This window comes from Myotis yumanensis, unplaced genomic scaffold (genome assembly GCF_028538775.1).
Source record: "Myotis yumanensis isolate MYYU_CA2020_CCGP unplaced genomic scaffold, mMyoYum1.0.hap1 SCAF_10, whole genome shotgun sequence".
NCBI classification, from domain to species: Eukaryota; Metazoa; Chordata; class Mammalia; order Chiroptera; family Vespertilionidae; genus Myotis; species Myotis yumanensis.
In genome coordinates, this window is record NW_027223761.1 from 62,262,661 (window position 1) to 62,283,351 (window position 20,691).

A 20,691-nucleotide genomic window follows, 5' to 3' on the forward strand; every position below is an offset into this window, starting at 1 on the left:
GGTACCTACCTCTTTCTGTCTCTCTCTCTCTCTCTCTCTATATATATATCTACATTAATAAAAGAGAAACATGGTAATTAGCATACAACCGCTACCCTTCCCATTGGCTAATCAGCATATCCTTATACAAATTAACTGTCAGCCAAGATGGCGACCAGCAGCCATGCACTGAAGCGAACAGGGAGGCTTGCTTGCTCCAGTGATGGCGAATTCCAACGTTCCCTGCCTCAGTTGCCGGCCTCTCAGCTGCAACTCTAAGCAACTATGTTGCAAATATAGAAGCTAAACAAAACCCCAGAAACCTGCTCCCCAATCCCCTGATCGCCCTGCGGCTCTGTGTTTGACAGGGTGTGGCGCACCAACCCCCTGATCGGCCCTGCCCTGTGTGTGACAGGGTGCGGCACCCCAACCCCCCCCCCCCCCCCCACAGGCCCTGCTCTGTGTGTGACAGGGTAGAGCCATAACCTCTCCATTGGCCCTGCCCTGAGTGTGACAGTGGCGGTGCCCCAACCCCCCTCCACGGGCCTTGCTCTGTGTGTGACAGGGTAGAGCCATAACCTCCCCATTGGCCCTGCCCTGAGTGTGACAGGGTGCAGTGCCCAAACCCCCTGATCCACCCTGCTCTGTGTGTGACAGGGGGCGGTGCCCCAATTCCCCTATCGGCCCTACTCTGTGAGTGACGGGGGAGCTCAACCCCGATTGGCTCTGCTCTGTGCATGACAGGGGGCGGTGCCCCAACTCCCCAATCGGCCCTGCTCTGAGTCTGACCAGGGGCTGCACCTAGGGATTGGACGTGCCCTCTGCCACCCGGGAGCATGCCTAAGCCAGCAGGTCGTTATCTCCCGAGGGGTCCCAGACTGCGAGAGGGCACAGGCCGGGCTAGGGGACCCCCACCCCCCGCCAGTGCACAAATTTTTGTGCACCGGGCCGCTAGTATATATATAAAAGCCTAATATGCAAATTGTCCCCTTGGGAGTTTGGGAGACCAGGAGTTCGATCGTTCGCTATGACATGCGCTGACCACCAGGGGGTGGCGCGGGATGGACGAAGGAAGGCCCCGATCATCCCTGATCACTGGCCAGGCCTAGGGACCCTATCCGTGCATGAATTTCATGCACCGGGGCCTCTAGTAGGATTATAAAATAACGACAATTTCACGTTACTTGTTAACTCATCTGCACTAATTTCTATTAGAACAGTAAAAAGTAAGCTTTGGACAACAGTGCCTAACGCTCTTCCTGACTTTCTTGATTACCCTGGTGACCCTTATCTAAAGCCATCTTCACTGAAAACATGACCCTTCTTTGTGAAATCTTTCCTGACATCTACTTTAAGGTCATTTACAAAATATGTAGGATGAGAAAAACACAAATGCTTGCTTGACACAAACACTACCAGATTCCATGTATGTGAGCTACTCCAAATTTAGCTCTATATTGGAATTTCACACATTTATCAACATTTTCACAATTGTGCCAGGTAAACTGACAACTAAAACTTATATAATAAATCAATATCTTATTTTCCAGCAAATGCAAAGTTGATTTTCTTAAAACTGTATCTTTTTTAGGTTGTTTGCTCTTAGACAAATCTAAGAAATCAACTCTGCATTTTTAATACCATATAAATTGAAATATAATTCTTATTACTTATAAGGCTCACCTTTTCTAAAGTTTTAGTAGTAAAAAAAGTAACTAAGAACTCCTGGTGAGAATTTTAGTAAGAGTTATGATTTACTTATACTTGAGTTTGATATAAAAACTTAGAAGTACTTTGTTGATCAGATCTGAGGTTTAAAATCTCAGATTGGAAAAAAAAACAATTTCCCAAAACACTTTTGGCATGGAGGACTTCTGGCTCAAATTTGAGTTAATTTCTGATCCTATGTTAGTTTCCACTTCATTTAGCACAAATATAAATCTTGTTTCAGAAACACTTTAGAGAAAAAGCAAGGGAAAAGTGTCTTCACCATAAAGACCCAATGCTACGTGCTCTTTCCAGACAAGTGTGGTGTCTGAGGCACTCATCGAAAGAAGGCATGTGCTCTCTGCTTTAGCAAAGATAATGTCTGTGAGTTATTTCCTAACTTGATCTATTGATTAAAGAAGGCGCTAATGAATAAAGAATAGAGTTTCTCGCCTCACAAAGTTAATTGGTCTCTATGAAGACGATATCTGACTTTATCAGCACAGTGCCCCAAGGACAAGTTAACAGTATCCAAAATGAGTGACATTCTGCCAACTCCCACTTCCACAGCTGATTCTAACACAATGCACTTACTTAGCCTAATGCAAAAGAGCTACATATCATATGAGTGGTTTCATGGTTGCTTCTGCCCACCTGAGAAAAGTGCAATGACCCCCTACCTCCCAATTCCTTCAAATTCTAGGAACCCTGAACACAAGAGAATCCCTTTGGTTTCAGGAATGACTTTCTGTCCATGAGTCAGATAAGTAGCTGTGCCAGAAGAAAGTATGGCCACTGTCTTTCCCTCTAAATAAGATACCTTCACAACCAGTGCTCCCTGGGGTTCATCAAGGAAAACTGTGCTGCTAAAAGCCAACAAAGAAACTCAAAACACTCCCTGGGCAGATCTTTCTCTTCCAGTGATTTTGATATTGTTCCTTTGGAATGTTCACTAGAAAGAACTTTTCCTTTTCTAACAGTACCATTACGACTATTAATAAAATTTCCTATAGTAGCCTCCCCAAGTCAATATTCCTGTTGTTACTGTTCAAATGATCAATTTAATACATTTTAAAGCTACACAATATAAAAATTAGGCAGACTTCAAGACTGATAGAATGTACACTGGAGACATAATCATTTCAAATGTGGAATAAAAAAAGACCTCTATGGAATAAAAATGAATACTAGCAGCAATACGGGAGGAGCAGGAAGGGAACAGATAGTAGACTTTCTGGGAAGAGCAACATTAACTGAAGTATCTTGGTAGAAAGATAGCTCGAAGTTATACTGTGGGCTAATCTTTAGTGAGAACAGGCCCTTGGAGCACAAGTTTCTCTCTTTCCTAATATTTTTTTCATTTTTAATGCTAAAACATCAGATAAGAGCCTACCTGACATTTTGGAGAATTTGCTGTGCTGGGATTGATATTCCGCATTGCCTATGAGTAAAAAATAAGATGGATAAAAATTACTTCAAGCCACATGGTTTGGCTATGTAGGCTGACTTACAAATTGTATCCAGACATATCACCATAGCACAGAATTCCCAAGCTAGCCCGAAGCAGCAGACTGAGGAAGACAGGAGCCAATGGAGTCACCACACAACAACTGAAACCTCTCAAGCATTGCACAGCATTGAGGACAGGACAGCAAGACTAGGTGTCAGGACCCAAAACAGGTTTGCTATTGGTCAGGTAGGTTCTTTGCTTCTGAGTATTAGGTGAAGCAGGAAGAATATAATTTGATGTTTTAGTGATAAGAGAAACTGTCGATGGAAGAAGTTCACAGAAAGCCAAAAGACTTAAGACATATGTTATTTATGCCAATTGCTAAAAAACAAGAACACCCTAAAAATATAGACTATTAGTATAAGAATAGAGCAGTTCTGTCATTTCAATGCAAGAAAAGACAACGCAGTTGGAAGTAAAGAAGAAAGAGAGCAAGAAATTACCTTCCAAGGAAATGAAGCTATTCTGTCAGGACCCCATCACCCAGAATAAAAGTGAAAATAGAAAAATTCCTTGGAAGGAAGCGTTTTACAAGGAGCAGCATTTTGCCCACCAAAATACCACCAAAAAGACACCAAATACAAGCCAGGCTGGTCTATAGCATACAACAAAATGACGAATAGCCCATTTCTAGACTCATATATATAAAAATTATAAACAGTAAAACTTTGACATAAGTAATTAAATCTCTTTCTTAACAAGATTCCTTGGTTTTCAGAGTCTTCCATTCATATGTGAAACTAAGACTTGTATTTACTTAGACCATCTAGTACTCAGTAACAACAAAATAAAAAGCAAGCATGGAAAACAGGCTGTGTAAAGAGTACTCTTAAATTGCTTTATTTCTCCCAAGAGCTACATGCTGGCTCCCCCTTGTTCTGATGATAAATGTTATTTAAACGAGAAATCTTTCCTTTAGAGTAATTTGTTAGTCGTTAGAGACAGAGTAAACGGGTTAATATGCTTCCTGTCCCCACCTTCTTAATGGCAGCTGAAGAAATATTTCTTGCAAGACCACTTCCTGGCACCGCTTGCTGGCACAGACTCTCCTACCCTCTCAGGCCCACCTTGGTGCCAGCCACACACTATCATTACACTGAGAGATTACTGACAGCACAAACAGTTTAAAGGTGAGTCTGCCTGGGATTTCATGGCTTATTTTAATTCCTCAGCTTTCAGGTCCTCAAATCCCAAATCAGAGTTCAATTTAGTTCATTCATTTCCATTAACACTCCAGTGACACTTTTTAAATATAGCCCTCATTACAAAAAAAAGTACCTTGTTTAAACGCCCACTTCCTGGTAAGACATGTAGAGTATTATTTTTTAATATCTGTACTTAGCATGCTATGATGTAGGTGGGGGAGGGGGAGTATGGACACATGTATTTAATGTTTATAAACAGATAAGAGTGTCTCTGAAAACACACACACACCCACACAAACAAGAAACTGACAGCTTTTACCGTTTATACACTTATTTTTATTACCCCCAAAATTTATATAAAACTTAAAAAATAGACTGCTTTGATAAGATCACACCCCGATTATCTAGACTTTATCCCTCTCAATCAAGATAAAGTAAAAATTGATTTCTAGATGAGGGATTATCCATTCTTATGGAACATAAAGACCAACAGTACTTTCTGCAAGAAAACTGATGGAAAGGTCATAGAGGATTTTAAGATCTCTAATGTCTTTTCCTTCCCAACATTAAACAACAACAAAAAACCCCAAAGCAGGTAATTTTTACGGAATTTTGGCACCTTCCAAACTTAGGATAACGTGTGTTATGTTTTAAAAGTCTTAGATTGAGCAATACTGATAGTTGTCATATGAAAAATATACTGGAGTATTTCCCCAGGTAAAATAATTCATTTAAAGTAAAAGATGTTTTTCCCTAAGTGATGTCCCAGAGTTTCCCCGTTAGTGAATGTTCAGAATAGTAATCTGCAGAAGCACAGTAATCTACAATTCCATGTACATGTGAAGAAGCACCCTTGCTTCCTTCAGTTTTTGCGTGGCTGCAATGACCATGGCCCAAACCTCTCTTTGTGATACAGTTTTACATGTTACAGTCCATGTGATCAAAACCCAGTTAAGAAACTAAACTAAGACAAGGACAGAGCTGGATAGAGTGTTTCTGTGTCACTCTAGTTTTAGAGAAACATCCCTCTAACTAATAAATGAAATACATCCAACTTCATTTTGAAAACAGATCCCCAAAAGTGGAAGGCTGGTTTCTAACCTGTGGCCTCACCTGCCGAAGCAGTTCTTGCTGCTTCAGTCGCAGTCTCTCTTTCTCCATCTGCAGTTGCTGCAGCCGCATCTGTTGCTGCTGGTTGGAGTTGCCGCCACCCAGGACTCCTCCCTGAGGGCTCTGGGGAGCCAGCGGTGGTGGCTGTTTCACTGGAGCACTTTGACTAATTCTCTGGTTCATGGCTGAAATGAAACAAAAGATGCGTCCTAAAAGACTAGCAAAGGAAAGAGGTATTTAGTTATTCAAAGCAAATGGGAATATTAGTCTTTTTCTGTAGTAAATCTGGAAATAACCTAAAAACCCATCAGTAGTGAAATGGTTATGTTGATTTATTACTACTTGTTACAAGCTGCAAGGCAGCCACAGAGAAAAGACACAAGGGGCAGCTCCAATGGACAATGAATGACAAGGAACAGTCTAGGACACATGAAGTTAAAAGCAAAGTGCAGAGCAGAGAGTACAAAAAAAGGGGGGAAATGTACACTACATGAGAATATGAATTGAACAGCAGCCAAGAAACAACCAGTACACGTTGGCTCTGGATCTGGGAAACTGTGTGACTAAAGAACTGAGTAGAAGAGAGACATTTTCTGTAACTTTTTGAAGTCTGAATGGTATGCATGCATTGCTTATTACAAAATAGAAATACATATTTAATTAAAAAATACATCTCCCACCCTGGCCAGGTAGCTCAGTTGGTTAGAGCATCTTCCATATATGCCAAGGTTGTGGGTTCGATCCTTGGTCGGGGCACATACAAGAAACTAGTGAATGCATAAAAAGTGGAACAACAAATCAACGGTTCCTTCTCTCAAATCAGTTAAAACCCAAAGCAAGTGAGACAAAACATTCTGAGCAGTAAAGGCCATCAAAATTATCCTTGCCCCACGTGGAGTGCTGTCCCATACACCACAAAGGTTGCAGGTTCAACCCTTGGTGAGGGCACATACAGAAGGCAACTGATGTTTCTCTCTCTCTCTCTCTCACACATACAGAAGGCAACTGATGTTTCTTTCTCTCTCTCTCTCTCTCTCTCTCTCTCTCTCTCTCTCTCTCTCTCTCCTTTCCTCTCTGTCAAAAATCAATAAACAGCTTTCCTGGCGGTGACAACCTCCCCACGACAACATGCCTCTCGCCAAGGATCTCCTCCACCCCTCCCCAGAAGAGGAGAAGAGGAAGCACAAGAAGAAGCAGCTAGTGCAGAGCCCCAATTCATACTTCACGGATGGGAAGTGCCCAGGAAGCTATAAAATCACTACCGTCTTTAGCCATGCACAAACGGTAGTTGTGTGCGTTGGTTGCTCCACTGTTCTCTGTCAGCCAACAGGAGCAAAATCAAGGCTTACAGAAGGATGCTCCTTCAGAAGGAAGTAGCACTAAAAGCACCTCAAATCAAGATCAGTGGGAAACCATCCCAATAAACACATTTTGGATATAAAAAAATAAAATCAATAAACATATCCTCAAGTGAGGATTAAAAAATATTATCAATCTGTAATATATCCTAAAATATATATCTACTAGAGGCCTGATGCACGAAATTCGACAAGGGGTTCGGCCCTCGCAGCCACAGCGGTTTGCTTCGGCCCTTGCAGCCCCGGCTTCATCTGGGAGGTCGTCTGGAAGGATATCTGGAAGGTTTTTCGGCTGCCTGGTCTAATTAGCATATTATGCCTTTATCATTATAGACTATATAAAAGCCTAATATGCAAATAGACCGAACGGTGGAACAATGGGTTGCTATGACACTCACTGACCACCAGGGGGAAGACGCTCAATGTAGGAGCTGCTCCAGTTCCCGACCGGCAGCAGTGGTGGGTGGGGGGTGGGGGGCAGCAAGTGGGCGACACCAGGCCAGTCAAAGCGGGTGCGAGCAGGGGCCCTGATCACCCCGCCGGTCATCCCACAGATTGGCCCTGATCATCAGCCAGGCCTAGGGACCCTACCCGTGCATGAATTTCATGCACCAGATCTCTAGTACACTTATAATAAAGTATATTACAATGATCTGATGCATGCTAAAAATAAAATAAGCCTACAAACATCTGGGTAGCGGAGATCTGTCTCATTCAACACCATGATACCCCCCCAATACAGCCCAGGTAGTCACTATTTTTTCAGTTGAACCTACATTACACCACCATCTAACAATAAGAAATGGACTGGATTCTTATGCTAGTGAATTTCAGTCACTGATACAACCACACTGTGAATTGTGGTAATCTTGGTAAGCAGATGGAAGTTTTATTATGTGAAAATGTTAAGAATGATGTATCACCTTTTCAGACATTCAAATTAAACTTTTTTTAAAAAAAAATCTTTATTGTTGAGAGTATTACAGATGTACCTCTTTCTCCCCCCATAGTCTACCTCCACCTGGTTTCCGCCTCACCCTAGGCATTCACTGCCCTATTATCTGTGTCCATTGGTAATGCATATATGCCTAAGACCTTTGGTTAATCTCTTCCTGGCCCCTTTCCCTTTGAGACTTGTCAGTCTCTTCCATATTTCCATGCCTCTGATTCTACTTTATTCATCAGTTTATTTTGTTCATTATACTTTTTGTTTATTTTAATTTTTAGGTTCAATTGCTGATTGAGAGATATGTATTTATTGTCATTTTATTGTTCATATTTTTTAAAAAATATGTTTTATTGATTTCAGAGAAGGGGGGGGGGGAGAGAGAGAGAGAGAGAGAGAGAGAGAGAGAGAAAGAAACATCAACGATGAGAGAGAATCATTGATCAGCTGCCTCCTGCATGCCCCCTACTGGGAATCGAACCTGGGACCCTTCAGTCCGCAGGCTGACATTCTATCCACTGAGCAAAACCAGCTAGGGATATATATAAAATTCATTTTCTTCTTCTTCTTCTTATAAATCATTTTCTTCTTCTCCTTCTCCTTCTTCAAGAATATCCTTCAACATTTCATATAATACTGATTTGGTGATGAATTTCTTTAGCTTTTTCTTGTCTGTGAAGCTCTTTATCTGATCTTCAATTCTAAATGAGAGCTTTGCTGGGTAATCTTGGTTATAGGTCCTTGCTTTTCATCACTTTGAATATTTCTTGCCACTCCCTTCTGGCCTGCAAAGTTTCTGTTGAGAAATCAGCTGGTCATATGGGTGCTCCTTGTAGATGACTAACAGCTTTTCTCTTGCTGCTTTTAAGATTCTTTGTCTTTAACCCTTGGCATTTTAATTATTATGTGTCTTGGTATGGGTCTTTTTGGGTTTCTCTTGTTTGGGACTCTCTATGCTTCCTGCACCTGTAAGTCTATTTCTTTCACCAGGTAGGGGAAGTTTTCTGTCATTTCTTCAAATTATCCCCATAATTCGAATGTTGGTACACTTGAAGTTGTCCCAGAGGCTCCTTACACTATCTTCATATTTTTGGATTCTTTTTTCTTTTTGCTCTTCTGATTGGGTGTTTTTTGCTTCCTCATATAACCGATCCATTTATTTGAGTCTTGGAATCCTCTACTCTATTACTGAATTCCTGTAAATTATTCTTTATTTCAGTTCCACAGAAGCCACTTGGTAAACACTAAGTCTTCCTCCTCAGTCTTTCCCAGAGTCCGTTATGAACAATAAGAACTGTCTTACCTCAGGACTTTTCCATTTGACATTTCTCACAGGACTGTAATTTTTTACTTACAAATTTTACTTACACTCTCTTAGACTGGAGTGCCACAGGAGTGGGGAGATAATCACATATATATCCTTAGTGCCTAGCACAGGGTCTGGCACAAAGTTTGTGCTAAAAAAAACCATTAAAACGTTCCTAAGTTGAGTATTCACTGAGGCAGAAATTTAACTATTTAAGATACAATACAGAAATCCTACCCAATTCCCGTTAGACTGACCAACTCTTCTGAGTCCAGCAAAACATAAGTAAGAACCAAGGATACTAAAAGAAAAATTATAGAGCAACCTCCCTCAGATGCCTTAGTTAAAATTCAACCTAATGATTCATAAAGTTTCCAATTTTTTTGAGTCATTTTTTTTGTCCTTCAGATATTTCTTTTGGTGTAAATAGTAAGATCACCGTGGTTAAAAGTCACTTGAAATAATTCCTCTCTGCATGACTCAGCCAACAACTCTATATATGGTTCACTTGTGAGTTTGCTTTTGAATTTTAGAGACTTATTCTACTTCCCACCCACCATCCTCCTATCACCAAGAGATAACTGTTACCATTTTGCTTATTAAATAGAAAAGGGCGAAGTGGAGTCAAGTATTCATAGGATACTAACATATATCTAAGAAGTTGCTGTGCGTTTGCTTAGATTTTAAAGAACAGAATAATGTATACGTGAGTTCACTCCAAAACAATATATAGAGGTTTTTCCCATTTTCTTTTTTAAATAGTTGATTAATATTCCACTCAACCAATTCTCTATTATGTCTTCACTATTACTAAAGAGTACCATACAGAAGAAGCTCAGACATACATAATTTTGTATTTCTACTACTGTATCTTTGGGGTAGAGTCCTAGATTGGAGAGATTGCTGAGTCACTGGTTAAAAACATAAGTAGCATTGCCAAGTCATCTCCCATTCCCCGTACTCATAGGGGTTGTACTTTGTTGTAGCTCAATAAGTAATATATGAAAAGTATCTTCTTATCCATCACAGTCTTGGATTTTTACCATTCTGAAAGATGAGAAATGGTTTCACAGTATTTTGCTTTGTCTTATTATAGAAGCTTGGTCACTTTCCACATTTTAAAGGGCCACTTGAATTTTTGTATGAATTATCTTTTCCTTTTTTTAGACAACCTTTATATACTAGGGATAAAAAACCAAAAACACCTTTGTCATATGTAAGTAAAAAAAACTATTTCCCTCAGCTTATTATATCTTTTAAGTTTGCTTATTTTTTTCCATAAGTTTATTTTTTAAGTTGTCAAATTCATCAATATATTTTGAAATTTGAGCTATAGTCTCTCCACTCCCAGGTGAATGAGGAATTCACCAATCTTTAAATTAAAAACTATATGGTTCCACTTTATCAATTTAATTATTTGGCAATTCAATCCATTTTGGAATTAGACCGTATGAAGGGGCCTAATTTATCTTTCTTCATGACTATCCATTAGTTCTGACACCACTCATGGAAAGTGTATCCGTCCACCAATCATCTTTAACAGTTAAATCTCCTTAGTTATTTTGTTTTTGGATTTCCTATCTTACTCTTTAAGTGTGTTACTCTTTTTTTTTTTTTTTTAATATATTTTATTGATTTTTTACAGAGAGGAAGGGAGAGAGAGAGTTAGAAACATCAATGAGAGAGAGACATCAATCAGCTGCCTCCTGCACATCTCCTACTGGGGATGTGCCCGCAACCCAGATACATGCCCTTGACCGGAATCGAACCTGGGACCTTTCAGTCCGCAGGCCGACGCTCTATCCACTGAGCCAAACCGGTTTTGGCAAGTGTGTTACTCTTATATTAGGTACAACACTTTTAATTATAACTTTTATGTTTTAATAGCTGATAGGGCAAGCCATTTTTTTTTTAAAGCTAACTTACTATTGGGATCTAATTTAAGTGCATGTGGTTAAAATAACATGGTCTGTATACTGATTCTCGAAATTCGTGACCTGACATGTGGTCCTTGCTTTTGTACTAGGCTAGGGCCAGTGGGTTCTACACAGGGTTTCTGTCCCTCCTCCTTTGTTCTTAACTCTGAGTTCCTGATATCCGCAGGACCCGACTGGACCCTACACCTGGCAGGCCCCTAGCCCCGCCCTTGCTTACTGCTGCTTTGTGTAGTTTCATTTTCTGACCTACAGAGATTGTGACCCAGTTATGTCTTTTTGGTTATCTCTTTCAAATATTTTGTCTGGCAGAGCAGAGAAAAATGTCAAAATATGACAGACATACTGCTCCATACTATCAAAGCCTTAATTAATCTTTTATGTGGAAAAAAGGCCAGACGTATTTATGAAATGTCTTTACAAAGAACAAATTGCTAAAACTTTCATAACTATGGTTTATAGTTTAGTATTTTATAGGGGAATACATGGGGAAAAGGTCCCCCAAAATTGAGAGCTAACATTTGTCAGACACCAATCAATAATCTCATTTAATACAATTGCTTGTATCTATCTACCTGTCACCAACATTAGATGCACAACTGACAGGCATCATAGTATGATATAAAAAACACAGCCTGTAGAGGCAACAAGCCACAACTAGAATTCAGTACACCAATTTAGTAATTCATCTAATTTTTGGTTTCCTCAACTGCAGGGGTGGGCAAAAGTAGGCTTACAGTTGTGAATATGCAAAGCAGAGTTTATTCTTGTATTATTTAATTACTGAATAATTTTTCCTGTTGAATAATTTTCCATAAACCTATTTTTGCCAACCCTTGGATAGCTGGGGATATTAACATTTCCCTTTTGGAGTCATTTCGGGGATTAAGTAATATATGTAAGGCATCCTATATAACAAAAGACTAATATGCAAATCGACTTAACGGCAGAATGACTGGTCGCTACGATGCACACTGACTACCAGGGGCACTCAATGCAGGAGCTGGCCCCTGGTGGTCAGTGTGCTCCCACAGGGGGAGTGCTGCTCATCCAGAAGCCGGGCTCATGGCTGGCGAGTACAGTGCAGTGGCAGAAGCCTCCTCACTTCCTCAGGAGCGCTAGGAATGTCCGACTGCCAGCTTAGGCCCACTCCCTTCGACTGCTGGGGAGTGGGCCTAAGCTGCCAGTCGGACATCCCACGAGGGCTCCTGGACTGCGAGAAGGCACAGACCGGGCTGAGGGGAACCCCCTCCCCCCCCACCCGAGTGCACGAATTTTGTGCACTGGGCCTCTAGTCTATTATAATCCTGAATATAGTAGATACTTCATAAATGTTAGTCTCCTCCCTTTTGCAGAATAGTTCTTCTTAAACTTTAAGATTAGTATGCCTACAGATAATCATCCTGGCTTGAATTCCCATAGCTCCCTTTCCCCTCTTCCCACTTTACTATGCAACTCATAGTTTCAAAGTATTCCATGATTCACAAAGATAGTTGTAACATATCTCCTAGAAGATCTAACTGGAAAAAAATGGGTGGTGGAGATTGAGCCTTAGCTCAACCCCCTTAGGAATCCTTCTCTTTTGATGAAACATGTTCCTGGCATTCCAGGACATTCAACATATTTCCCCAGAGAGATGTTTTATACATTGTGCTATGTCGAGTGTGATAATATGAATTAAATATGAAACAGGGGCTGATCTGAGAATCTACCAGATACATTGAATGTCTCATAGATTGAGGCCTAGAGCAAAAAAAATATATTGGGGGAAAATGTTTTCACTTGTAAGCAAATAAATAAAAATTTTAAAAAAGAACTGCTAGGAAATAGCTCACTAGTAAGTTGAGGATTATTGGAATTGTAAAACATGATTTCAAAACAGATTCCAGATCTATACATTCTCAAACATTTCATGTCTTAAGAAACATTTTCAGCTTTCCACACTGGGTTTTTATTAAGTAATAGTAATACAGCATTTAATAAGTTAATAAAAGTAATATATATTCCTTGTGAAATCTAACTGGACAATAACAAAACTGCATGAAAACAAAGAGGTAAATTTCCTCTGCTTCCCACTAGTTTCCAAGGATTAGACACCATAAACAGTAATCATTAATGACAGTGATCACATACTGAAGCGGTTGGTAAAATCTGGTGCAAATCTAAGCTTATCTGACTATTCAAAACCACATAAAAGGAAAAACAGGACATTACAAGATGGAGGAGGAACAACTCTGCAGAATTAAACAGAAATTTCCACAAAATATGCAACAGAAACAGCCTCTCTGGCTAATAATGGTGAGCGCTTTAAGCTGTGTTTACCTACATGCTGTTACCTATGGATACAAGCAGTGCCACAAGGTTTCCATATAAAGAGCTCACTTAAATGACCAATTCAAACAGTCTTGTTTATCTACTGAAGCAGATTTATCCCTCTCCAGAAGCATCCTGTTCTTTACCTTCTGAGTATCTCAAGCATTTCAACAAAGCGCAGAGCTGTGCACCCACATGGGGTGCAGCAGACCTCACAAGCAGGCATGAAACAAAACAGGCTTTGTTTCCTGGGGGAAGGGGGAAGGGCAGCCAGAAAAGAACAGCATTACCAACTTCTTCCCCTCCATGATCAAGTGCTGAAATCCCAATGTTTCCAGTTTTAATAAAATTTCTAAAAGGTAAAGAGGAAAAAAATATCCCTCAAGTATAAATCCCTCAAGTATGACAGAATTTTTAAAATTTCCATATGCTTTAAAATACAGATTCTGTGCTGCCTGGACTATGAAATAGCAACCGTTTCAAGTTTTACTTAACAAATCAATCCTGACAGCTTTATGGTAGCAAACCATCCACTCAGCAATTACTGAAAAATAAGAGACCACCTTTCTCAACAACAAAGGAGGTCATCACCATGGATCTCTTCTGAAACTTCATTCTAAACATCTGAGTTCTGAAACTTCAGACAGTTTTTACATTTATATAATCTGTAACCTCAACTGTTGCAAAGAACTACAGATATGGTAATCCACCATAAAGTTTGGGATAAGAAATTAAATTCTGGTAATCCCATTAAGTATAAATTTAAAATTAGAAATAATTTTTGAACTTTTAAAACATCTTATAACAAATCTCCCACAACAAAAGAAAGCATTTCCTTACTTTGTCTAATACAGTGATTTTCAGCCTTTTTCATCTTATGGCAAAAATTACTAAAAATCTACTGCACACAAAAAAGTGTGGGTTTTTCTCAATCTGAATAGGTAGAATTTTTATTCATTCATATCGGATGGCTATTGTTGTGTTGGCTGTTATAATTCTTTTACTTGACAATCTAAGGGAAAAGAGGTCAGTGCTTCTGACTAAATAGTCAGGTACGGTATGTTTTAAAAATTCTTGTGGCACACCGGTCGCTGGTCTATGTTATCAAGTCTCAGACATTGCATTTTAACATATTAACATGGCTATATTAATTTGTTCATAACATTTAGAAACGAATTTTAGATTTTCCCATACCTACAAGGGTACTTAAGACTATAAAATAATAGACTTGTTAAAGAAATGAATGCTTTTCTAAAACCACAAACTAATAGACCATCTATCAGTCTTAAAATAGAAAAACAAAGCCCTAACTGGTTTGGCTCAGTGGATAGAGCGGCTGCCTGCGGACTGAAGGGTCCCAGGTTCGATTCTGGTCAAGGGCATGTACCTTGGTTGCGGGCACATCCCCAGTAAGGGGTATGCAGGAGGCAGCTGATCGATGTTTCTCTCACATCAATGTTTTTAACTCTCTATCCCTCTCCCTTCTCTCTGTAAAAAAAAAAAAAAAAATCAATAAAATATATATTTTTTAAAAAGCACCTACTACTAGCTAAGTGTTTACTACATGATCTAAGGGAATGAATCATCTACTATCTGGTAACTTATATACATATTTAGATATAAAATGGTTTTCCAGTGAAAATTCTTACTATTTGATTCACAATGAAAATCTGTCTCTTACAAAAGGAGCAGAAGATCAATGTGCGAAAGATGCTTACCAACACTTAATAGAGCTATATATTTAAATGACAATACCATGCCCAGGAATGGTTTTTTAAATAAGTTCACTGAGACTGAGCTATTTCACATACTATAAAATTCACTTTTAATCGTTTTTATGTATCCATAGATTCCTATAATCTTCACCATTGTCTAATTTCTGAAAATTCTTATCACCCGAAAAAGAAACCCCATACCATCAGCAGTGCAACTCCAATTGCCTCTTCCCCAGTCCCTGGCAACCACTAATTACTTTGTTTCTATGGATTTGCCTATTTGGACATGTTATAAGTGGAATCAAACAATATATGGCCTTCTGTGACTGGCTTGTTTCACATAGCATAATGTTTTCAAGATTCATCCATCTTGTGGTATCAGCATTTCGTTTCTTTTTATTGCCAAATAACATCTCATTTTATGGTTATACCACATTTTGTTAGTCCATTCATAGATTGACGGTCATTTGTGTTTTTACTTTTTAGCTGTTATGAATAATGCTGCTATGAATATTCACGTACAGGTTTTTGTGTAGACACATGGTTTCAATTCTTTGGCATATATATCTAGGGATGGAATTTGCTGGGTCATTTGGTATTGCTATGTTTAACTTTTTGAGGAACTGCCAAACTATTTTCCAAAGTGGCTGCATCCTTTTTCTATTCCACCAGGGTTCTAGTTTCTTCACAGTCTAGTCAACACTTGTTATTGTCTCTTTGATTTTAGCCATCCCACTGGGAATAAAGTGGTACAGCATCTTGTTTTGTTTTTTGCATTATGTGGTAACCTAATCCTAACCTCCTCTATGACTTTACGTTTCGTCACATTTTGCACTTCTCTCCCTTCCCAAGCACCAACCTCCAGGGCCCTAAAACTGGGTTAAAAGTACAGCAGGTCCTTGAATAACCAATGTCATTTTGTTAAAATGTTGATGAGATGCCGTAGAAACTTAACTCTTGTTTATATCAATTAGCCTACCCATGACTTACTGTATCTAAAATCTTTAAATTATTTAAAAAATATAAATAACATCATTATTTCAGTCAATTTCTTCTTTCTTCAATTCTCTATCAAAAGACTGGCATGAAAATTCATTATAATGGTATTTTTTCAAACAATACAATTATGGATAGAGCTTAAAAAAAAATTCAAGAGAACATTTTCTCCTCATCACCTCATTAAGCATTTTGGGGCAGGACTCAGGGGTTGCTAAATGAGGTGAGGAGGAGAAGGGAGAAAGTGTTCTAACTAGCTTTCAAGCGCTCTGTCCAAGTACAGCCATGTTTTCCCCCTGTACTATGAAAATCAAGTTTAAAGACTAGTTTGGAGAGAAAGTTCAGATAATGAGACTGTTGGTTTAAGCAGAGATATTTATTATATTTTAAAATAAACCTGCCATCATGAATTCATGTTAGTGAGTAAACAGTTCCATTAATAACAGCTTTATTTATGACTACATGTAATCTATTACTATTAATGCTTTCACAGGAAGTTATAATTTAGAAGAGATGCATATCTTCATTTTTACAGATAAGCACAAAAATGGTCCTTTTATACAGTCTCTAGACGCAGTGATGGCGAACCTTTTGAGCTCGGCGTGTCAGCAGTTTGAAAAACCCTAACTTAACTCAGGTGCCGTGTCACATATAGAAATTTTTTGATATTTGCAACCATAGTAAAACAAAGACTTCTATTTTTGATATTTATTTTATATATTTAAATGCATTTAACAAAGAAAAATCAACCAAAAAAATGAGTTCGCGTGTCACCTCTGACACACGTGTCATAGGTTCGCCATCACTGGTCTAGAGCATGACTGGCTATCTCTCATCCTTTCATGTCCCTCTTCGAATAGCCTTCCCTCACCACACATGCTCCAGCAGTTTCCCTCCAGCCCACATTATTCCCTTACAAGACACCTTGTTTATTATCCTTCACTGTATTTAATACATTTTTTAATGATTTGTTTGGTAGCATACAACCCCCTCCCTGATGGCTAGTTTAGTGCCTGGTACACAAATGGCACTCACATGTTAGTTGAGTGAGTAAATAAATACTGAAATAGTTTCTATCCTTAGTAGGATACTATTAGTAATACAGAATCTCCAAGTTGAAGCAAATCCAGAATGAGTTCTAAAATGACCTCAGCAACCAGGGTAGCAGAACAAAACGAGTATAAAACAAAACAAAAAATATGAACTGGTCTACTTTCAGCAGAAATCTATTTGACTTATCTCTCAGAAAGTCTATAAATGGCTTTCTCTGCTTCTTGCATCTAAATCTCTGGGTTGCCACCAAAGTGGCATTACCAAATGGTTCTTCAGCACATTTTATAAGATACTTGCTATTGCTGAAACCGGTTTGGCTCAGTGGATAGAGCGTCGGCCTGCGGACTGAAAGGTCCCAGGTTTGATTCCGGTCAAGGACATATACCTTGGTTGCAGGCACATCCCCAGTAGGAGATGTGCAGGAGGCAGCTGATCGATGTTTCTCTCTCATCGATGTTTCTAACTCTTTATCTCTCTCCCTTCCTCTCTGTAAAAAATCAATAAAATATATTTTAAAAAAAAAGATACTTGCTATTAAATATATTTTGCAACTTGTTTTTAAAAGAAAACTATGTTAAGGTTTTAGTAACAAATAAACAATTAATGTAAATGATTATTCAGTGACTTTGGTGATCTTACCCTTTAAAGTTTAAAAAATTCTATATGAATAAATTTTATAAACAAATACAAAAATATTTCTTTGCTATACAATTACTTGCATCACTGAACCATTGTCAAGTAGAAACTAGATATTAATTTAACTCCATTAACATGTCTACTCACCCTTGGTGAGTAGTGGAGAGATTGTTTACCATGATTGATAAACTATTTTTGCACCATCCTCCTGAATTTAATAAAATAAAATAAAAAGACTAAACCTCAAGTGTTAAACAAAAATATTCATTTTGGTAAGTGCCTGTTTTTCAAGTTAAAAAAAAAATGTAGAGAGTAACAATTAGAAATAATCTCTAAAAGTATGTTTTAAATCTGGCTATTACGCAACTATATAAAGCGTACCAAAACGCACCATCTTTAAGGCAGTCAAGCTGAACCCTGCTACTGTAAGCATGTCTAAACTCCTATGTGCTTCCGAGAGTTTGAGAGCACAGATAAACTATTCCAGCCAGCTCTGCCCTTCCCCCCTTAGATGTTTGTCTGGACATACTCACCATGTGATAAGGCTTATCTTTAGATTAAAGGTTGCAAGATTTCCCTGTCTCCTCTTCAAAAGTAATTCCCAGCTGCGACCAGAGAACCAAAAGCTAAACTTAAATGGTACAATAAATAGTTCAAAAGTATTTCTGAAACCTCAATGAACTCAAATTCATAGGTTATTGAGAAGTTACCTCAAGCCAGGACCCAAAGCAGTCACTGAAGAATTCATAATTTAGCATATTGTATTAAATTAAGGACTGAAAACATTCTTTTTTTAAAATTAAATCTTTATTGTTCAGATTATTACATTAGTTACTTTTTTCCCACCATAACTCCCCTCCACCCAGTTCCAACCCCACCCTCTGCCCTCACTCCCCACCCACTGTCCTCATCCATAGGTGCACGATTGTTGATTGTTGTCTAATCTCTTCACTCACCCCCACACCTCTTTCTCCTCGCCCCCCAAGAATAGTCAGTCCATTCCCTTTCTATGTCCCTGATTCTACTACAATCACCAGTTCATCAGATTATTTATTCACTTGATTTTTAGATTCACTTGTTGATAGATGTGTATTTGTTGTTCATAATTTGTATCTTTACCTTTTTCTTCTTCTTCCTCTTCTTAAAGGATACCTTTCAGCATTTCATATAATACTGGTTTGGTGGTGATGAACTCCTTTAGCTTTTTCTTATCTGTGAAGCTCTTTATCTGGCCTTCACTTCTGAATGATAGCTTTGCTGGATAAAGTAGTCTTGGTTGTAGGTTCTTGGTATTCATCACTTTGAATATTTCTTGCCATTCCCTTCTGGCCTGCAAAGTTTCTGTTGAGAAATCAGATGACAGTCTTATGGATACTCCCTTGTAGGTAACTGATTTTCTTTCTCTTGCTGCTTTTAGGATTCTCTCTTGGTCTTTTGCTCTTGGCATTTTAATGATGATGTGTCTTGGTGTGGTCCTCTTTGGATTCCTTTTGTTTGGGGTTCTCTGCGCTTCCTGGACTTGGAAGTCTATTTCTTTCACCAGGTGGGGGAAGTTTTCTGTCATTATTTCTTCAAATAGGTTTTCAATATCTTGCTCTCTCTCATCTTCTGGCACCCCTATAATTCGGATGTTGGTACGCTTGAAGCTGTCCCAGAGGCTCCTTACACTATCTTCATATTTTCGGATTCTTTTTTCATTTTGCTTTTCCGGTTGGGTGTTTTTTGCTTCTTCGTATTTCAAATCTTTGACTTGATCCTTGCAACCCTCTGGTCTGCTGTTGGGAGTCTGTATAATATTCTTTATTTCAGTCAGTGTATGCTTAATTTCTAGCTGGTCCTTTATCATAACATCGAGGGTCTCATTAGATTTCTTGAGGATCTCACTACATTTATCGGCGGTCTTACCAGTCTTTTCGAGGATCTCACTACATTTATCGGCAGTCTCACCAGTCTTTTCGAGGGCCTTACTCAATTTATCGGCGGCTTCTAAACAGTTCTTTAAATACCTTAAAAGTGTGGTTTTGAACTCTATATCCAACAGTTTGCTTTCCTCCAATTCTGTCGTTTGTGTCCTGTTTCTTTGTCTCGGCATTTTTTATGCTTCGCTGTGTCGACAGAGTGCCTTTCTGTGCTAAGTGTCCCAATTACCTGAGATAGACACTCTTGGTGCACCCCCTTGTGGACTTTGTGCACAGTCTTGTTGTGGTTAAGCCTTGATTGTTGTAGTTATCACTGTGAGGAATTGACCTCCAGGCCAATTGGCTGTGAGAATCAGCTGTGTCTGCGGTGGGAGAACTTCTGTGCTGGAGACACCCCTCTGGGGTTAGACTTGCTTCGATGGGGCTTTGGTGCTCACTGAGTCTGCCCCCTGAGTGTGTCTTTTATGGTTCCACGGAGCTGCAAGCTGGATGGTCCCACTCTGACCTCTGGGCTTCCTGGCTCCTGGATCTCTAGGGAGGTGCTAATCTAGCCTTTGCCTGAGGCTATCCAGCAAAAGCCTCCCTGCAGGGCTTGGGCGGGGCGGGTCCCATGGGATCAACAGGGCGGGGTTAGCAATTATGGCTACTCTCAGTCTTGCCCTCAGAGGCTCTGCTTCTCAGTGTTCCAGTAATCGCTGCAAGCCCCACAGAGAGAAAGCTGCCCTAGGGTTCTGAGCGATGCCAGACAGTCCCGCTTCTCCCGTATGAGTGTGGGTCCTTAGAGACTCGCCCAGAACTGGAGCTCAGAGCCTGAGACTCCCTCCCGATTGAAAACGACAACCGTGCCCTCAGCTTCCAGCCCTCTCCGCATGCACTCCGAACCTTAGTATTTTACTTCAGCACTGCGCCTCCTCTGAGCCTCGGTATGCTTTTCTCTTTCCTCCTAGTTGTAGAACTTCCACTCAGCCAGCTTTCCTGTGGTTCTGGATGATGTCCATTCCGTCTTTTAGTTGTATTTTTGAAGTGGTTGTTCGAGGCAGCAAACTCCCGTGTTTACCTATGCC

At 39.5% G+C, this 20,691-nt stretch overlaps 2 protein-coding genes across 14 annotated transcripts in view; one reads left to right on the forward strand and one right to left on the reverse strand.

The window, feature by feature from the left end:
* The window catches only part of YAP1 (Yes1 associated transcriptional regulator), a 128,659-nt gene that overhangs the window by 16,175 nt on the left and 91,793 nt on the right, over nucleotides 1–20,691 (reverse strand). For 4 of the 13 annotated variants that reach the window (XM_070425900.1, XM_070425890.1, XM_070425892.1 and 1 more), the window contains 2 exons: nucleotides 5,443–5,636; nucleotides 3,080–3,127 (listed from right to left, as the gene is read on the reverse strand). In XM_070425900.1, coding sequence (XP_070282001.1) covers nucleotides 3,080–3,127; nucleotides 5,443–5,636 — 242 coding nt within the window. The remainder of the gene's footprint in view (nucleotides 1–3,079; nucleotides 3,128–5,442; nucleotides 5,637–20,691) is intronic. The other 9 variants (XM_070425901.1, XM_070425891.1, XM_070425897.1 and 6 more) reach the window with 3 other exon arrangements.
* On the forward strand, nucleotides 6,580–6,845 carry LOC139017458 (small ribosomal subunit protein eS27-like). The gene has a single exon (XM_070425905.1). The coding sequence runs from the start codon at nucleotides 6,580–6,582 to the stop codon at nucleotides 6,826–6,828; it is 249 nt and encodes an 82-aa protein (XP_070282006.1). The 3' UTR covers nucleotides 6,829–6,845.